A 17286-nucleotide genomic window follows, 5' to 3' on the forward strand; every position below is an offset into this window, starting at 1 on the left:
GAAATAGAAGTGTCCTACATAGGGTGGTTGTGAAGAAGGATTTAATCAGCAGAACATGTAAAGCACAAGGACAGAGCCTGGCACAGCCTGAGAACACCTAATAGTTATCAGTTATTATTGTTATTATCAGGCAGATAGAGGGAATGGGGAATGATATCTATCTATCTATCTGCCTATCTATCTATCTATCATCTATCTATCTATCTATCTATCTATCTATCTATCTATCTATCTATCCATCCAGTCTATCTACCTATCTATCATATATCTATCTATCTCAACTCGCAGCCATGCTCAGAAGCAACAGAGAGGACTGATTTCTCCTTGGTAGATAAGTAGCAACTGTTCTGCTAGAATTTTGATGATCAATTCTGACATGTCTGAACTTAAATTGACTGATCATTTTATTGATCAGAAAGTCATTTTTTATATATTCCTTGTTGTTTCCTTTAAATTTTTTATGAACAAGTGTTCTGATTTTTCCTTTAATCCTTACTGCTCTAATATTTATATTGTGTTATTGGTATCAGTACCTCAATCCAAGTAAGGATTACGCATAACTAAGAACACAGCTGAAAAGATAAGCTTTGTAACCATTCAAATTAGAACACCCATGAGTTCATAATATCCTAATCGGGCACTACAAGAAAGCAGACTTTTGACAAATAAAATCCTTATAAAAATTGAAATAGCATAGACTGTATTGCATTGATGCTGGCTGCCAGTGAATGTGTCATTTCTGTAAGGCCAAGAATTGATAATCGCAAGATAAACATTTTAACTTTTTTATTTTATGAAGAAATTGTTAGGTGCACTTTATAAAATCTGTAAGAAAAGCAATCTTTTTTTTTAATCTTTAATTTCTTTATTGGTTAAGGTATTACAAATGTGTCCTCATCCCCCCCATTAACCCCCAACTTCCCTCCCCCCCTCCCCCACTCATGCTCTCATCCCCCTGTTGTCCGTGTCCATTGGTTTGGCTTATATGCATGAATACAAGTCCTTTCGTTGATCTCTTCCCCTTACCACCACCCTCCCCTACTTTCCCTCTGGGAGAAAAGCAATCTTTTTCATTGGTTTTGTTTTACGAAAAATTCTTATGTTTACTATTACCTATTTTATTGAATATACAAACTTTTATGTTTTTATGAATATATCTTTTTGTTTTAAATGTATTAAATCCTTCATCTAATATTCTTATGCTCAAAATTTAGTACATAGCAAAGAAATATAACATATATAAGAGGGCAGTATTTGAAAATGTTTATATGTGTATTCATTTTTGTTTTTACAAATTAGCAAATTTAAATATAAACACATGATTCAACAAATGATGCTGGGAAAATTATAGAGATACATGCAAAAAATGAAACTAGACCACCTTCTTACACCATACATAAGAATAAACTCAAAATGGGTTAGAGATTTAAATATGAAACTCGAAACCATAAAAATCCTAGAAGAAAACATAGGCAACAAAATCTCAGATATTTTTTGTAGTAATTTTTTTTTCTGATACATTTCCTCAGGCAAGAGGAAAAAAAGAAAAAAGAAACAAATAGGGCTACATCAAACTAAAAAATCTTTGCATAGTAAAGGAAACCATCAACAACATGAAAAGACAACCTACTAAATGGAAGATCATATTCACCAATGACTTATCTGATAAGGGGTTAATATCCAAAATTTATAAGGAACTCAACAACTTCACACCAAAAACAACAATCCAATTAAAAAATGGTCAAAGGCCCTGAATAGATATTTCTCCAAAGAGGACAAACAGATGGCCAGTAGACATGAAAAGATGCTCAACATCACTGATCATCAGAGAAATGCAGATTAAAGCCACAATGAGACATCACCAGACACCTGTCAGAATGTCTACCATCAAAAAATCAACAAACAAGTGCTGGTGGGAATATGGAGAAAAGGGAACCCTTGTGTACTGTTAATAGGAATGAAGACTTTTGCAGCTACTATGGAAAACATTATGCAGTTTTCTCAAAAAATTAAAAATGGGCCCAGCTGTTGTGGCTCGGTGATTGAGGGTCAACCCATGAACCAGATTGTCATAGTTTGATTCCTAGTCAGGGCACATGTCCAGGTTGCGGGCTCTATCCCCAATAGAGGGCATGTGGAGGCAGCCAATCATTGATGCTGCTAACTCTCCCTCTCCCTTCTTCTCTCTTAAATCCATAAAAATATATTTTTTAAAAAAGGAAAAAAACTGGAACTACCTTATGACCCAGCGATTTCACTTCTGGAAATATATCCAAAGAAACCCAAAACACTAATTCAAAAGAATATATGCACCCCTGTGTTCATTTCAGCACTATTTACAATAACCAAGATTTGGAAGCAGCCCAAGTGCCCATCAGTAGATGAGTGGATAAAAAGGAAGTGGTACATTTACACAATGGAATTCCACTCAGCAGTGAAAAAAAATATATATATAAGGAAGGAAGGAAATCTTGCCTTTCGCAACAGGTAGAAGGTAGTATGCTAGGTGAAATAAGCCATCAGAGAAAGACAAATACTATATGATGATTTCACTTATATGTGGAATCTAATGAACAAAAACAAGATGATACAGAGAACAGACCGACAACTCTCAGAGGGGAGTGGGACTAGGAGACTAGGTGAAATAGATGAAAGGAAGAAGCAAAACAACAACAGTTGTTTTGGACACAGACAACAGTATAGTAATTACCAGAGGGAAAAGGGATGGGGGAGAGGTAGCAGGTAAACAGGTGATAAATGGTGATGGAAGGAGACTTGATTTGGGGTGAGAAACACACAATACAATATACAGATGATGTATTATAGAATTGTATACTTGAAACCTATATAAGTTTATTAACCAATGTAACCCCAATAAATTCAATTAAAAATATAAGAGAGATATTAATAAATGTGCTTCCCCATCATTCTAGCTATAGTCAAATATACACCTTGAAGAGAATTTGGAAAATACAATTGCGTCAAAAACAAAATAAGTAAATAAATATATAAATAAAATTAATGCATATGAAAAATCAAAATGTGGCATCGACAAGTACACATAAGCACATATACTTTATTCTCTATTTTCAAACCCAGTACAAGGCAGGGACATGTAATTCTAAGTAAATAGCAAAACAAATATATTATAAATTATATATTAAATTAATGCAGATAACCTGATATTACTGTATAATTAAGCTGTTCTAAAGTGAGCTATAAATCTATGCTTATGGGAATGAAATTAATTAGCCATATGATGTGAATAAAAGAATAATTAATATAGAAGACATAACTTGTTTTTAGGTATTAAATAATGGCTAATTAACCTACTACTTGAATCTTAACTGACTTGAGATTGAATTAGCTAAGAAGGAAAGTTATTGTTAATGTCATTCAAGCTGGGTAGTTATTAGAGTTTACTAAAAAAAATAATAATAATAATAATAATAATAAAATGGGAGTTTGAAAACTGATTCAAGCCTAAATAGATTTGAGCTCCAATGAAATCTCTGTGCTTACCAACAAAGTTTGTCTGTGTAACTATTAGTATTTACTCGTTTGGAAAGCACTGCAAAAAAAGAACTATTGCTGTAGTGAGTGAGGTTCCACAAACCTAGAGCTTCTACGGACTGTGCTGCCCTGGAATGCAGTGAGTGTCAGGCCTCTGCGTGCTGTGCAGCAGGGTCCATGTCCAGGGCGCAGGAGGTAGAATGTTAGCTCCCTAGGCAGCCTGAGACCTGCGCTCTAGCGCACTTTTTCCTGTTAGTTTGGGAGGAGACTTGGGCTTTCAACAAAGCATTTTTTTAATGCAAAGATTAACCAGATCTGACCCTTACTTAATAATAGTTCCCAGTCTGGAAAGAGATTCTAACATAGTAACAAAAAGAACATGATTCAGTATGGTAAATGCTATTATTGGTGTTTATGCCAAGAATCGTATGCTATTTTGTTTAAATGTCACAACAATTTATGAATTATGCATTATTCTCTTCAAGCCCAGGGAGATTAAATATGATATCAAGGTTGTTGTTGGGACCAGGATTTACTGATATGGTTCCCAGATGCAAGGCTGGCAAATCTCTCTACTGATTATGAAGACCCATTGAAGTATTGACACAGGAGCTGGGTTTTGAATGATAAATAGGATTTTATGAAGGAGAAATGGGCAGAAATAGATATTATTTAAAGGAAATCCTATATAATAAAAGCCTAATAATGCAAATTGTCCCCTCGGGAGTTCAGCCGCTCACTATGATGTGCGCTGACCAGGGGGCAGCGTGGAACATGGCAGGTGTCGGTGGTGCTGGCAGCAGACAGCAGTGGAGGAGCTGCCAGCCCCAATGGGCCCAGATGAGAGTGGGACCTGGGACCACAGCAGATGGTAGAGCAGGTGAGGGGGTGGCACCAGCCAAGGAGGGTGCGAGTGGGGCCTGATTGCCCCACCGATCACCCTGCAGACTGCAACCAGCAGCAGTGGCAGGAGGCGAGGCTGCCACCTGGCTTCCAGGCACTGAGGGAGCCAGGTGGGTGGGGGGGCGGGGGCGGGGGCGCAGCCCTGACTGATCACCCTTCAGACAGCAACCAGTGGCAGCGGCGGGCAACCAGTGGGGAGGGGGAGGCAGGGGGGGCAGACCCAATCAATCGCCCTGCAGGCAGGATGGTGGACAGGTGAGGGGGTGGCACCAGGCCAAGGTGGGGTGCCAGGAAGGGCTGCAGAGCTGCAAGGCTGGGGGTGCAAGTTGGGGACCAATCCCCGCAGGCCACCTTGAGGGATCCCACCTGTGCACGAATCATAGCATATATAAAGACAAACAATTTTTTAAAGCCTGTTCAAATCAATATCAGGAGCCCTGAATGGCAAGAGCTGAACCCTGTAAAGTAGATCGGGGAAATTATGAAGGACTTAAAGGACATGCTCAGACCTAAACTGGCTCCACTTCCTCTTGATCAGCCATGAAGGTTTTAACAGGAGGGTGACACATGCACATTTGTATTTCAAATTCCCAGTGATGGTGGTGAGGCTTGATGGAGGATCTGGGAGGCTGGAGGCTGGTTGGGCTGATGAGGGTCTAATCTATGGCTTCACAGTGGGGACATAAAGGAGAACACTGGAAAAACAGGGAGGATTTTTGACTGATTGAATGGAAAAATGAGAGGTGTCAAGGACCACACTCAAGTTTCTAAATTGTAGTAATAAATGAATAACAAGCATTAGACAAAATAGGGCATGTGGGAGGAGAATGCAGAGGAGAATAGTAATGAAAATGTTTGTTACATAATAAATGGGCTCAGCTGAGGCAAACTACCCTGACAGGTAAAATAAGGTCTGTCCTGATCAAGATCCCAAATCATAGCTGAAATTACCAATCCGAAGAGCAATGACACCTGCATCCAAACTGAATTAAATATATGAAGTTAACTTTGCCATAGATAAAATATATGTCTTGTTGCAGAGTACTTAGGACAGATTTTTCCCCAGCTTTATTGAGATATAATCCTATCTAATAATAGACAAACATGGTAATTGACCATACCTTCGCTACGCCTCCCATGGGCTAATCAGCGTGATATGCAAATTAACCTCCAACAAAGATGGCAGCTAATTTGCATACTGCAGGCAGAGTGGAACAGCACGAGCTGCCAGTGCGAGCCGCTATCCAGGCCCCCGTGTGCAACCCCAGAAGCTGCCTGCCTGCCACTCGTGTTCGGATCTGTTCCCGGGCCGCAGGCTGGCCCCAGAAGCCCCAGATGCCACCTGCCTGCCGCCCATGATGGATCTGATCCCAGGTCGCAGGCCGGCCCCAGAAACCCCAGAAGCCACCTGATATGGCAGTAACTCTATCAGTAAGCACTCTGAAAGTCAGTGGCATAAATGCACCAATTAAAAGACAGATTATGAGGGTGAATCAAAAACAAGACCCACTTTAAATATAAAGACACATATAGATTAAAAGTAAATGAATTAAGCTGCAGCCTGTTTTGCTCAGTGGATAGAGCATTAGCCCTTGGACTAAAGGGTCCCAGGTTCGATTCCAGTCAAGGGCATGTACCTCAGTTGCTGGCTTGATCTCCAGTCCCTATCAGAGCATGTGCAGGAGGCAACCAATCAATGTGTCTCTCCCTTCCCCTTCACTCTCTCTAAAATTCAATGGAAAAATATCCTTGGGTGAAGATTAACAAAAACAAAGTAAATGGATTAAGTAACATTAAAGAGATTATAAGAAAAATATATTCCAAATTTTGTTAGTTGTATAATGATTATGTTTAAATTATTAACACCTAAGAAATTGGGTGAAGGGTACATATAATATGCTGTAGTATTTTATAGTTTTTTTTTACATGTATGAGATTATTTTAAATTAAAATATTAAAAAATTAAAAATTAATAAAATATTAATTGAAATGTATCTGCATTACATGAAAAATCTCCTAATTGCTTCTAGCATAATTTATTAAATTGTGCTAAAATTTACAAGGGTTCAATTAAAAGATATCTTAATTCTAAATGGTATAATAGAAAGTATATAATAGTGCAGTTATAAGCACTTATCTGAAAATAAAAATTTAAAGAAGGGATTAGCCAAAGAAAATATATGCACAACCCATGGACACAGACAACAGTATGGTGATGGCCAGAGAGAAGTGGGGGGGCAAGAGCTGGGCAGAGGGGGCAAAAGGGGGGAAATAGGGACATCCTATATCTAATCTAATAAAAGACAAAAAGGGTAATTGACGGTACCTTCGCTACGCTTCCCATTGGCTAATCAGAGCAATATGCAAATTAACTGCCAAGAAAGATGGCGGTTAATTTGCATACGTAGGCACAATGATGGGAGGCGAAAGGGGAAGGACAGTGATTGGAAACCCAGGCGGCAGGCAAGAGCAGGGGAAGGGCGAAGGCGGCCCTCAGGGCCCCCTTTGCCCTGCCCCATGGCCCTGGATCAGAGAACCGGGCCGCCTTTGATCGGTGATCGAAGAAGCTGCGACGATCCCACAGCAGGCAAGGGCGGCCTGCAGCCAGCCCCCCTGAGTGCCTGCTCCTGGGTCGCTGCTGTGATCCCACAGCAGGCAAGGGCGGCCCCACTCTGGCCACAGCTCAAGGGAGAGTACAACACGCAGTGGAGGCCAGGAGCCTGAGAGATCAACACAGAGGGACTCCTGCTCCAGGCCCCCAGCAGACACACACACACACACACACACACACACACACACACACACACAGTGCCTACTCTGAGCCTCCAATGTGGCTGGGGGCAGACCCCCAGCAGACACACACACACACACACACACACACACACATACACACACACACACACACACACACACAGTGCCTACTCTGAGCCTCCAATGTGGCTGGGGGCAGACCCCCAGCAGACACACACACACACACACACACACACACACACACACGACGCCTGCTCCGAGCCTCTGCTGCCAGACTGTGGCCGTCAGTAGGACATCCACTGAGGGCTCCCAGACTGAGGAGCAGGCTGGGCTGAGGGAACCCTACCCCCCAGTGCACGAATTTCGTGCACCAGGCCTCTAGTAATAATAATAAAGGGTTAATATGCAAATTGACTGAACGGCAGAATGACCGGTTGCTATAATGTACACTGGCCACCAGGGGGCAGATGCTCAATGCAGGAGCTGCCCCCTGGTGGTCAGTGCACTTCCATATGGGGAGTGTCACTCAGCCAGAAGCTGGCTCATGGCTGGCCAGCTCAGTGGTGGTGGCAGGAGCCTCTCCCTCCTCCGTGGCAGCACTAAGAATGTCCAATTAACAGTTTAGACCCGATCCCTTGGGGACCTAAGCCTTTAGTTGGACATCCCCCGAGGGCTCCCTGGCTGCCAGTAGGATATCTGACTGCAAGTTTAGGCCTGATCCCCCTGGGAGTGGGCCTAAGTCGACAGGTGGACATCCCCCAAGGGGTCCTGGACTGCAAATGAGCGCAGGCTGGGCTGGGGGGGCCCCCTCCCCCCCCCCCCACCGCTGAGTGCACAAATTTTTGTGAACCGGGCCTCTAGTTGACATATAATACTGTATGTTTAAGGTGTACAACATAATGATTTGATATATTCATATACTGTGAAATGATTACCACAAAAAATTCAGCTCACACACCCATCACCTCACATAGTAACCATTTTTTTTTTTTTTTTTTTTGGTACGGGTAGGTTTTTAAAATATGTATATGTGAAGTCTGTAAAAGAGAAAGTGGAAAAGAGAAAGTATTTGAGGATGAAAACAGGCTTAGAAATTTGAGCCTTGGGGAAATAGTAAGCATTGGGGAAAATTTCCTTGGATGTTCAGGAGATCTAGGGGAGAATTTCAACCTCTCTCCTATCCATTCCCCATCCCACCCCCAAAAAAACAACAAAATCCATCTGATAAAGTACTATTCTAGTTTTCTTTTACTCAGCAGTTTGGTGTTCTTCCCAGGACACAAACGGAACTCAGAAATGACATACTCACAAAAAGATGTTAATTCCACCCAACATGATAACACATTGCTTGTTTTGCAATCTGTTACTTCACTAAGGCAGCCCCTCCCTGCTGTTGACCCAAATAACACTTGCAGCTCTTGGGGATGGGTGTTTCTCTCTCTCTCTCTCTTAACTTAATTTTGACCTTTGAAAAATACCACGCATGCAAATAGACACAGACACATCCCTATTTTGTCACACTTGTGTGTGTGTTGGGGGCGGGAGTGGGGGGGCGTATATTTGAGTGACTGGGTCTGTCCATTCCAGAAATAAGGTAAGTATGTAAAATGATTGTATTTACAGATTAATATAAATTCATGAATTTATGTTAATAATAGCTCTTAATTCAAATGAATTATTATTTTCACCAAGGACGCAACTCTTTTAAATCTGCTACGCTCAGTAGCAGATTTACTTACACCTAGGTTTACAGCGCATTTTTTATGCTGACTGCTTTTAATAATTCCATAACAACAGACTCTGGGAGAGAGGAATGAAAGGGCAAGGGGAAAGATTTTTCCCAAATGAACCTAGAAGAGTGTCAGCAGAAGTCATGAGAACTCTGTTTTGAGTTATTTCCATCTTAAGTGTAAGATATTCTGGATGTCCTTAAGCCGCTGTGTATCAGTGGTGTGCACAGGCTGAGAAACCAAGGTCTTTGGGCTCTGGGTTTTTCTGATTCATGGGTGTCATATTTCCTTTCAAGACTTTATTCTTCATCACTTTAGTACTTTTCCAAATGTAATGATTTAAGAGAAAACATCAATAGCAAGATTATTCTTATTAGCATTATCTTTGGATCCTGTGACTATATTGTAATACTGGTGGCTGTTTTGAGGTCAGAACATAAATATGTTTTTTCACTTTGAATAGATTATTTTTCCCTTATGAAAAGTTGGAAATATATTAACACTAATACTGTCAACTTATCCTGTTAATAATTATTCATCTGATTCTTCTATTTTTGTCACATTATTATACTACATAATACTATTTTTTAAAATAATTCTTTATTGTTGAAAGTATTACATATGTCCCCCTTTTTTCCCCATTGACTCCCTCCAGCACCCCCATCCCCCTACTACATAATATTCTAATGAAAATAAATGGGCAGTTCTGCAATTTTATTATTTTCTGTTACTTTCCTCTTATTAAAACAATGAATGAATCACCCATTATAAGATTTTGAATACCAGATTAAATTTTTGAACGGACAGTCTGTGAAACCAAGGGCATTTTGGTGACTAAAATACTTTCTTTCCGCCATTTGTAGATAAATTGAAGGGAGGGTATGATTCAGATACTTTGTAAGCAACTGGGAGGGGATAAAACCACATTCAAATGGAGCCAGCTTTGACTCTCCTCCCCTCCTGCAGCTCTGTCTCCTCCTCCTGACTGCAATGAATCCTAAGCCCAACAACCACATAAAGAGGATGGGCATCTTCCATGTTTCTTCACTGATGCTCTGTTCGAGTCCTCCGTGACCGCTTAGACCTGCACACATAGACTCACACCTGCAGTGTCTGCCTGGTCGGTCTCTTTCATACCTGAGTGCTCACCTGCCTACCTTGTGTGAAAGACCCTGAGCATTCACTGAATGGTTTCCTTGCATTCCCCCGTCCCGTGTATGTGTACACCTGGTTCTCTGATATGTGTCTGCTTCTTAGGAATGTGCTTGTCCCACGGTATTATAGACCTCTCGAGTTTTAACGGAAGTCCCCTTCCTAACCCTTTCCTGGCCAGTCCAGTTTTGTAGCTACCCATGTTCCTGCAAGATAACCCCGCTAAAGCCAGATAGGGTGTTCTGGAAAATTAGTAATCATCACAGAGATGATAGTAGTATGGTTATGGTAAAAAAAAATATTTTAGAGCTACATACTGAAATATTTATGGAAAAATAATATTGGCTTCAAAATAATTATTGGGAGAAAACATAGGTATTATATTTAAAATTAAAATATCAGTTGTGAATTGGCAATGGTTAAAGCTAAAAATTGATTTCATGAAAAGCATAATATTATTTTCTCTACTTTTGTATATGTTTAAGTTAACATATATAATAATTAAAACCCATGCTGATCCTCTAACCAGACTTCTTAGCTTGAATGTAATTAGCATTAATCTTCTAATGTTTTAGAGCATTTTAGGACCCTTAGAAAGTATCTCCAGCAAACTCACGTTATAGGTGAAGTAGTTAACTCCCTTTGCCAAACAGCATACTACTAACGAGTAGCTGAAGGAGGCTAGTAATCACGTCTCCTAATTTCCTAATTCAACCCTGCCAAAAGTGTCAGGAGAGCTGCTAGTTGGACCTCACAGGGTGTCCCACCTCATTGTATGGAAACACTTCTCCTTTCTTGAGCAATTGCTTCCTTTGTCTTAGGCAAAGAAAAGTTCTGATGTAAGATACTGCATCAGGATTTATTTCAGTCTCTCATCACTTGGTTGTGTGGCCATTTGGTTCTAAGTGTTTATCACCCCAATACTTCCAAGTCAATAACCAAAGCTGCTGTTTCAGAGAGCTTTTGTAAAGCAGAGAATCATTTGGTAAAGATGCTTTCTGACTCCTGACATATTTCTGTGTAAATTTGTAAGTGGAGGTGAAGTTCTGCATCTCTCTCCTTCATAACCACCTGTGCATGAGGTTTGTTCCTCTCTAAGGAGGGTTTCCTGCAGGGAGGTGAATTCCTGAACAATGCCCACGTTGTCCACTTGGCCCCAGAGACTAGATTGGTCTGGAGAAACAAAGTCTGATTGTAGCTCTGAGACAGTTTCTAGGGTTTCGTTTAATCTTGGACCAAGGAATGGGATCAGTCATGGAATTTTAAGCTGAAATGAGCATTCCTCTCCATATGACACCTGGAGAGAAAAAAAAGAGATGGGACAATTATCGAAAGATCAGGCTTTTTGTTGTTGTTGTTTTTTGTTATAATTTATTATTTTTTTAATTTTGTTTTATTGCTTAAAGTATTACAAAGAGTATTATATGTCTTCTTTCCCCCCGCCCCTTGACATTCCCCCAGCCTCCCCTACCCCGAAGTGTCTTATGTCCATTGGTTATGCTTATATGCATGCATACAAATCCTTCAGTTGAGAGAGATCAGGTTTTTATTAGACTGTTTATAGATGGGTTTCTTTCTTTTTCAGATGGATGAGTCAAATGATGATATCGACCAAATGTTCAGCAATTTGCTGGGAGAGATGGATCTTTTGACCCAGGTAAATCTCCTTCTTTAACTATCAAATTAGGAAGAAGAAAAAAATGGGGCTAAATAATTAGATTTTAATCTGAAAAGAGAGCTATCTTTTTAAAAAATGGAGATTGACGATATTATATATTGCTGATGTAACTGTGACAGTGCGGGGGGGGGGGGGGCAGGGGGCGCCAGGAAATAAAGCATTTTTCCTAATTATACCTGAGTTCAGTTGATTGAATGCATTGGTCACACATACCTTCTGTTTTGGCAATTTCCATGCTTATTGTGGCCAATCATTTAGCTAATGGAGGGATTTTCTGCAAGTGAATCCCTCCCACAACCACCAGCACTGAACAATCTCCCCTGCACTTACCTTTATAGAAAGACTAGGTAAGAAAATTAGTAAAATTTTTGAGGAAATGCTACATTTTAAAGGACTAAAAGGGAATTACTGTAGCCTCTTTACACTGTAAGAACTTCGCCCCCTCAGGTAACATGAAAGCCACTCAGCCATAGGCTTCAGGTCTGAGAAAGACCAGATTAACTCAGGGTCAGTCACTAGTGACTGGAGCGCTGAGGCTGCTGACCCAGGTTACAGAGTCAGGCAAACTGGGGTGCCTTGCCGTGTTCTCATAAATCAGAGCAGCGTTGATTCATCACTTCCTGCATAAAATATTGAAATAAAAACAACCCAATATTCCTAAATAAGGTAGGGATCTTAAGCTTTTCTACAAAATAAATAAAAATAATGTGCGTTTTTAAAGAAAAATGTATAGTACATATGTTACAAATGCATCATTACAGGAAATTTTTTCTATTGTTTGTAAAAATTAACTTTCTCATTCTCATCATTCTCCGTTGGCCTGTTTTGTTTCAAGATGTACTTCCTAGAATAATTTTTAATTTCTAATATTATGCAGGGGGCAGAAATCACAGAAAACATTCTCAAATAAGAATATCATTTTAAAATAACATACCTAGAGAGAAAATGTGTAAACAATACATGACTTTTGACTTAATGATTAAATGTGCTGTAAAAATGTTAGTCTCATGATTAACTTTTCGGGGGGGGGCGGGGATCTGTTTCCACAGAGTTTAGGAGTCGACACTCTTCCTCCTTCGGACCCTAAACCTCCCAGGGCTGAGTTTAACTACAGTGTGGGTTTTAAGGATTTAAATGGTAAGCATAATAATTTCTTTCCTTAAATAATTTTAAATTATAACAATGACTAAAATCTGTGTGGAACTACAATTTGAAAACAAAATTTAAGGAACCTGGACACCGTAGGGAGTGTAATTTTTATAATCCTGAATTTCAGATAGCATTTTTGTGTGTGTCTGGATTGGATTGAAAGGGCAAGAAAATATTTTTGCCTGTAATGAAAGGTAACACTATCCTGCAATTGTGTAGTGTCAAAACTCTCTTAATTGTTTTTTAAGAAGTAAAGGGAATTTTTATCTAAGCCTTTAGAGCAGCGGTTCTCAACCTGTGGGTCACGACCCCTTTGGGGGGTTGAACGACCCTTTCACAGGGGTCACCCAAGACCATCCTGCATATCAGATATTTACATTATGATTCATAACAGTAACAAAATTACAGTTATGAAGTAGCAACAAAAATAATTTTATGGTTGGGGGTCACCACAACATGAGGAACTGTATTAAAGGGTCGCAGCATTAGGAAGGCTGAGAACCACTGCTTTAGAGAAACAAAGCACAGTAATATAAAAAAGTAATAAGTAAATGTTTCTTCAAGGATAATGTTGAACTGTTTGTTGGATAATGATTGATAATATATGAATGGATGCTTCCAAATATAATATATTTTAATTTCTACATAATTTGATATATTTGCTCTGTTTTGCTCTGACATTTTTTATTCTTCCTGAGATTGTCATGTTATTTTATTAACAAAACTATCTTTTTTATTTAGTGCAGAGACAATCTTTAGCCCACATGCTATTCACATTAAGTGAAGTTTGAAGTAATCACCTCCAAATGAATGAAAATTCATTGCAAATCTTGAAAAAGATTTGCCAAAGAATGGCAGTGCCTACCAAAAATCTGAAAAACAAAATAATAGAGAAATCCAGTTACAGAAATCCAGAGTTCCAAGTTTTATTTCTGACACTCATTGGGTTTCTTTGTTTCTGTTATTTTCAGTAATATTTTTTTATAAACACTTAGGTGCCAATGCCTGTACCTTGATATATTATAATACACCTCTTCCAATTTTCTTTTTCCCCCATCCTCTTTTCTATTATTTGCTATCTTCCTATCTAATAAAGAGGAATATGCTAATTGACCCTCACACCATCACAAAGATGGCAGCACCCACAGCCAATAAGGAGGGGATATGCTAATTGACTGCCACACCCTCAAAGAAGGTGGTGCCCACAGCCACAAGAAGGCAGCACCCAGTCCCTTCAGCCCCGTCGGGGCAGCAGGCGCACAGCAAGGCCGGTCCCGCCTCCGGAGACTCCCAGTCCCCTCAGCCCCCCAGTCACCCAGGGCCGCCCGAGGCTCAGGTAACCAGGGCCAGCCAAGGCCTGCATTGCCGGCAGTGGCAGCAGCAGAGGTGTGATGGGGCATTGCCTTCCCCTGATTGCCAGGTCGCCTCCCGCCTCTGAGGGCTCCTGGACTGTGAAAGGGGGCAGGCCGGGCTGAGGCATCCCCCCCATCCAGTGCATGAATTTTCATGCACCAGGCCTCTAGTATATAATAAAATCCTAATATGCAAATTGACCAAACAGCAGAACGATCTGTCACTATGATGCTCGCTAACCACCAGGGGGCAGACACTCAATGCAGGAGCTGCCCCCAACCGGCAGGCCTCAGGCCTGCAAAGGCAGGTGCAGCGGGGGGCCCCCAATCACTCCTCTAGTCACCCCACAGAGGGAGGCAACTGGCAGCTGTGAGGAGGGCAGAGCTGGTGAGCGGGTGGCACTAGGCAGGCCAAGGCAGATGCCAGCGGGGACCAGTCACCCCACAGATCAGCCCTGATCACTAGCCAGGCCTAGCGAGCTTACCCATGCACGAATTTGGTGCACCAGGTCTCTATTATACATTTATTTTTCCTGGCTGTTATTTCCATCATAACATTGAATAAAAGAAGGTAAACTATGAATCATTTTTGCATAGGTAACATTCATGAAATTTCAAAAAAAATACACTTTTATGAAATTATAGCATTAATAGATGGTATATACTTGCACATATGAGCAATGAAGATTTACCTTTCCACACTCATATATGTAACCTTTTCTCTCCTCTCTTTTTTTATAAAGACATCTAAGTTTTCTTCTCCCACAAATTTCAGTCGTACAATACAGTGCTATTAATTATGCTCACCATTAGACCCTCAGACCTTATTCATCTTATAACTGAAAGTTTTTCCCCCTTTACCAGCCTCTCCTTATTGCCCTATACCCACCCTCAATCCCTCAAGACCAGTATTCAAATACTATACTGAAAATAACCTTTATTCCATTTTTTCAGGCACAAATCTTTGTTTTTATTATTAACATAATTTTCCCTTATCAGAATCCTTAAATGCACTGGAAGACCAAGATCTAGATGCGCTCATGGCAGATCTGGTAGCAGATATAAGTGAAGCTGAACAGAGGACAATCCAGGCACAGAAAGAATCTTCTCAGGGTCCGTATCATCCAGCCCCTCCGGAAGTGTCACATTCCAGTGGCGCAGCCTCTCCTGGTTACGGAGCAAATGTCGTTGCAACTAGTATGAGCCAATATGAGGATGATTTACCACCTCCACCAGCAGACCCCATGTTAGACCTGCCTCTGCCACCACCACCTCCTGAACCTCTCTCTCAGGTAAGCGCCTGGGGCAGAGACGGCAGGACCTCTGCTACCCATCATTTTTATTTTCTTCAAAGTGAGGGTGACATTTATAAGTTTGTACCCCGAAAGCTCTGAGATAGTAAGAAATAAGGATACTGAGTATGTTCATTGGAAAGGCAGAGTTCTCTAGAAATAAGACCCTTGGGTGTGTATAAAGAACATATTAAGGCCATAATCAGGAATTATAGTTTGGCTAAAATCTGTATTTATATGCAGCACTTCCTAATAATAATCAACTTTTGAGGGTGTTTTATTAACTTGGTATGAACTGTGGAACTGATTTATACATTTCTGTGTCGCTGGGGCTAACCCAGCACATGAAGAATAGAAAGCATTCCTTACATATTTCTGAATTGAACTAAATGGAATTTTGCTAAATTGGTCAGCCCTGTTCAGTAGGGCAAAGATATATCTAAGAATTACTTGTAATGTAGTTAGGGAAGGGTGTTGTGGACAGGCAGGTGATGAGTACTTGATATTAATACATTTGTAAATACTGGGAAAATAACTAGACAGTTGATGTGGTCATTATTTGGGACATCATCTTATCACATTTCTCTCATAAAAGTGAAAAAAAACTTTTAAGATTTCTTAGAGTAAAGCACTTCCAAAATGTTTTAGCCCTGGCCAGTCGCTCAGTGGTTAGAGCATCCACCTGGGGACCAAAGGGTCGCAGTTTGATTCCTGGTCGAGGGCACATACTTCAGTTGCAGATTCCAGCCCCACCCTGGTCAGGGCACAAGCAACTAATCAATGTGTCTCTCACACTTCAGTGTTTCTATCTCTTTCTCTCCCTCTCTCTCTTTCTCCCCCTCCTCCCTCCCTTCCACGCTCTAAAAATCATTGGAAACTCAGGTGAGGATTAAAATATATATTAGAGTAAGAATATCACTCAATTTGTTATGACTTCCACATTTGTTGAACTGTGTGATGGTTGGTGTTCATAAATATGACCCTAGTAACCCTGAAAGTTCCTATAATGCCTTTAGAATGAACAGATATTAAATGTAAATCAAATATTAAATCATATTCATTGCTATATTATGTATTTATTGTAGAAAAATTATTTAAAAATTGGTGATCCACATGATCTCACTCATTTGTGGATTATAGAGAACAACATAGACTGATGAAAAAGGACAGACCCAAAGACTGAGAAACAGCGATCAGGCTATCAATCCCCAGAAGGAAAGTAGGGGAGGGCGGGGGTAAGGGGAAGAGATCAACCGAAGGACTTGTATACATGTATATAAGCCAAACCAATGGACATGGACAACGGGGGAATGGGAGCATGAGTTTGTGTGTGGGGGGGAGGTTGGGGGTTAATGGGGGGGATGTGGACACATTTGTAATACCTTAACTAATAATAATAAAAAAAAGAAATAAAAATAAATAAATAAAAATAAAAATAAAAAAAATAAAAATTGGTGATCCATAGCCCGGCCGGTGTGCTCAGTGGTTGAGCGTCAACCCAGGAACCAAGAGGTCACAGTTTAATTCCTGGTCAGGGCACATGCTCTGGTTGCAGCCTGATCCTCAGTAGCAGGGGTACAGGAGGCAGCCAATTGATGATGTTTCTCTCCCATTGATGTTTCTATCTCTATCCCTCGCCCTCTAAAAACCAATAAAAACATATTTATTTTTAAAAATTGGTGATCCATATAGAGCAGAGGCTCTTTTTTTCATTTTTATTGAGCTGTATTTAACATAATATCTGTAAGTTTAAGGTGTACAACACG

At 40.4% G+C, this 17286-nt stretch overlaps 1 protein-coding gene across 1 annotated transcript in view; it reads left to right on the forward strand.

The window, feature by feature from the left end:
• The window catches only part of LOC118673511 (amyloid beta precursor protein binding family B member 1 interacting protein), a 101310-nt gene that overhangs the window by 34708 nt on the left and 49316 nt on the right, over positions 1-17286 (forward strand). Inside the window, exons 2-4 of the mRNA XM_036344417.1 lie at positions 11635-11706; positions 12777-12864; positions 15228-15520. Of these exons, the coding sequence (XP_036200310.1) occupies positions 11635-11706; positions 12777-12864; positions 15228-15520 (453 nt within the window). The remainder of the gene's footprint in view (positions 1-11634; positions 11707-12776; positions 12865-15227; positions 15521-17286) is intronic.

Source organism: Myotis myotis, unplaced genomic scaffold (genome assembly GCF_014108235.1).
Source record: "Myotis myotis isolate mMyoMyo1 unplaced genomic scaffold, mMyoMyo1.p scaffold_m19_p_1, whole genome shotgun sequence".
NCBI lineage: Eukaryota > Metazoa > Chordata > Mammalia > Chiroptera > Vespertilionidae > Myotis > Myotis myotis.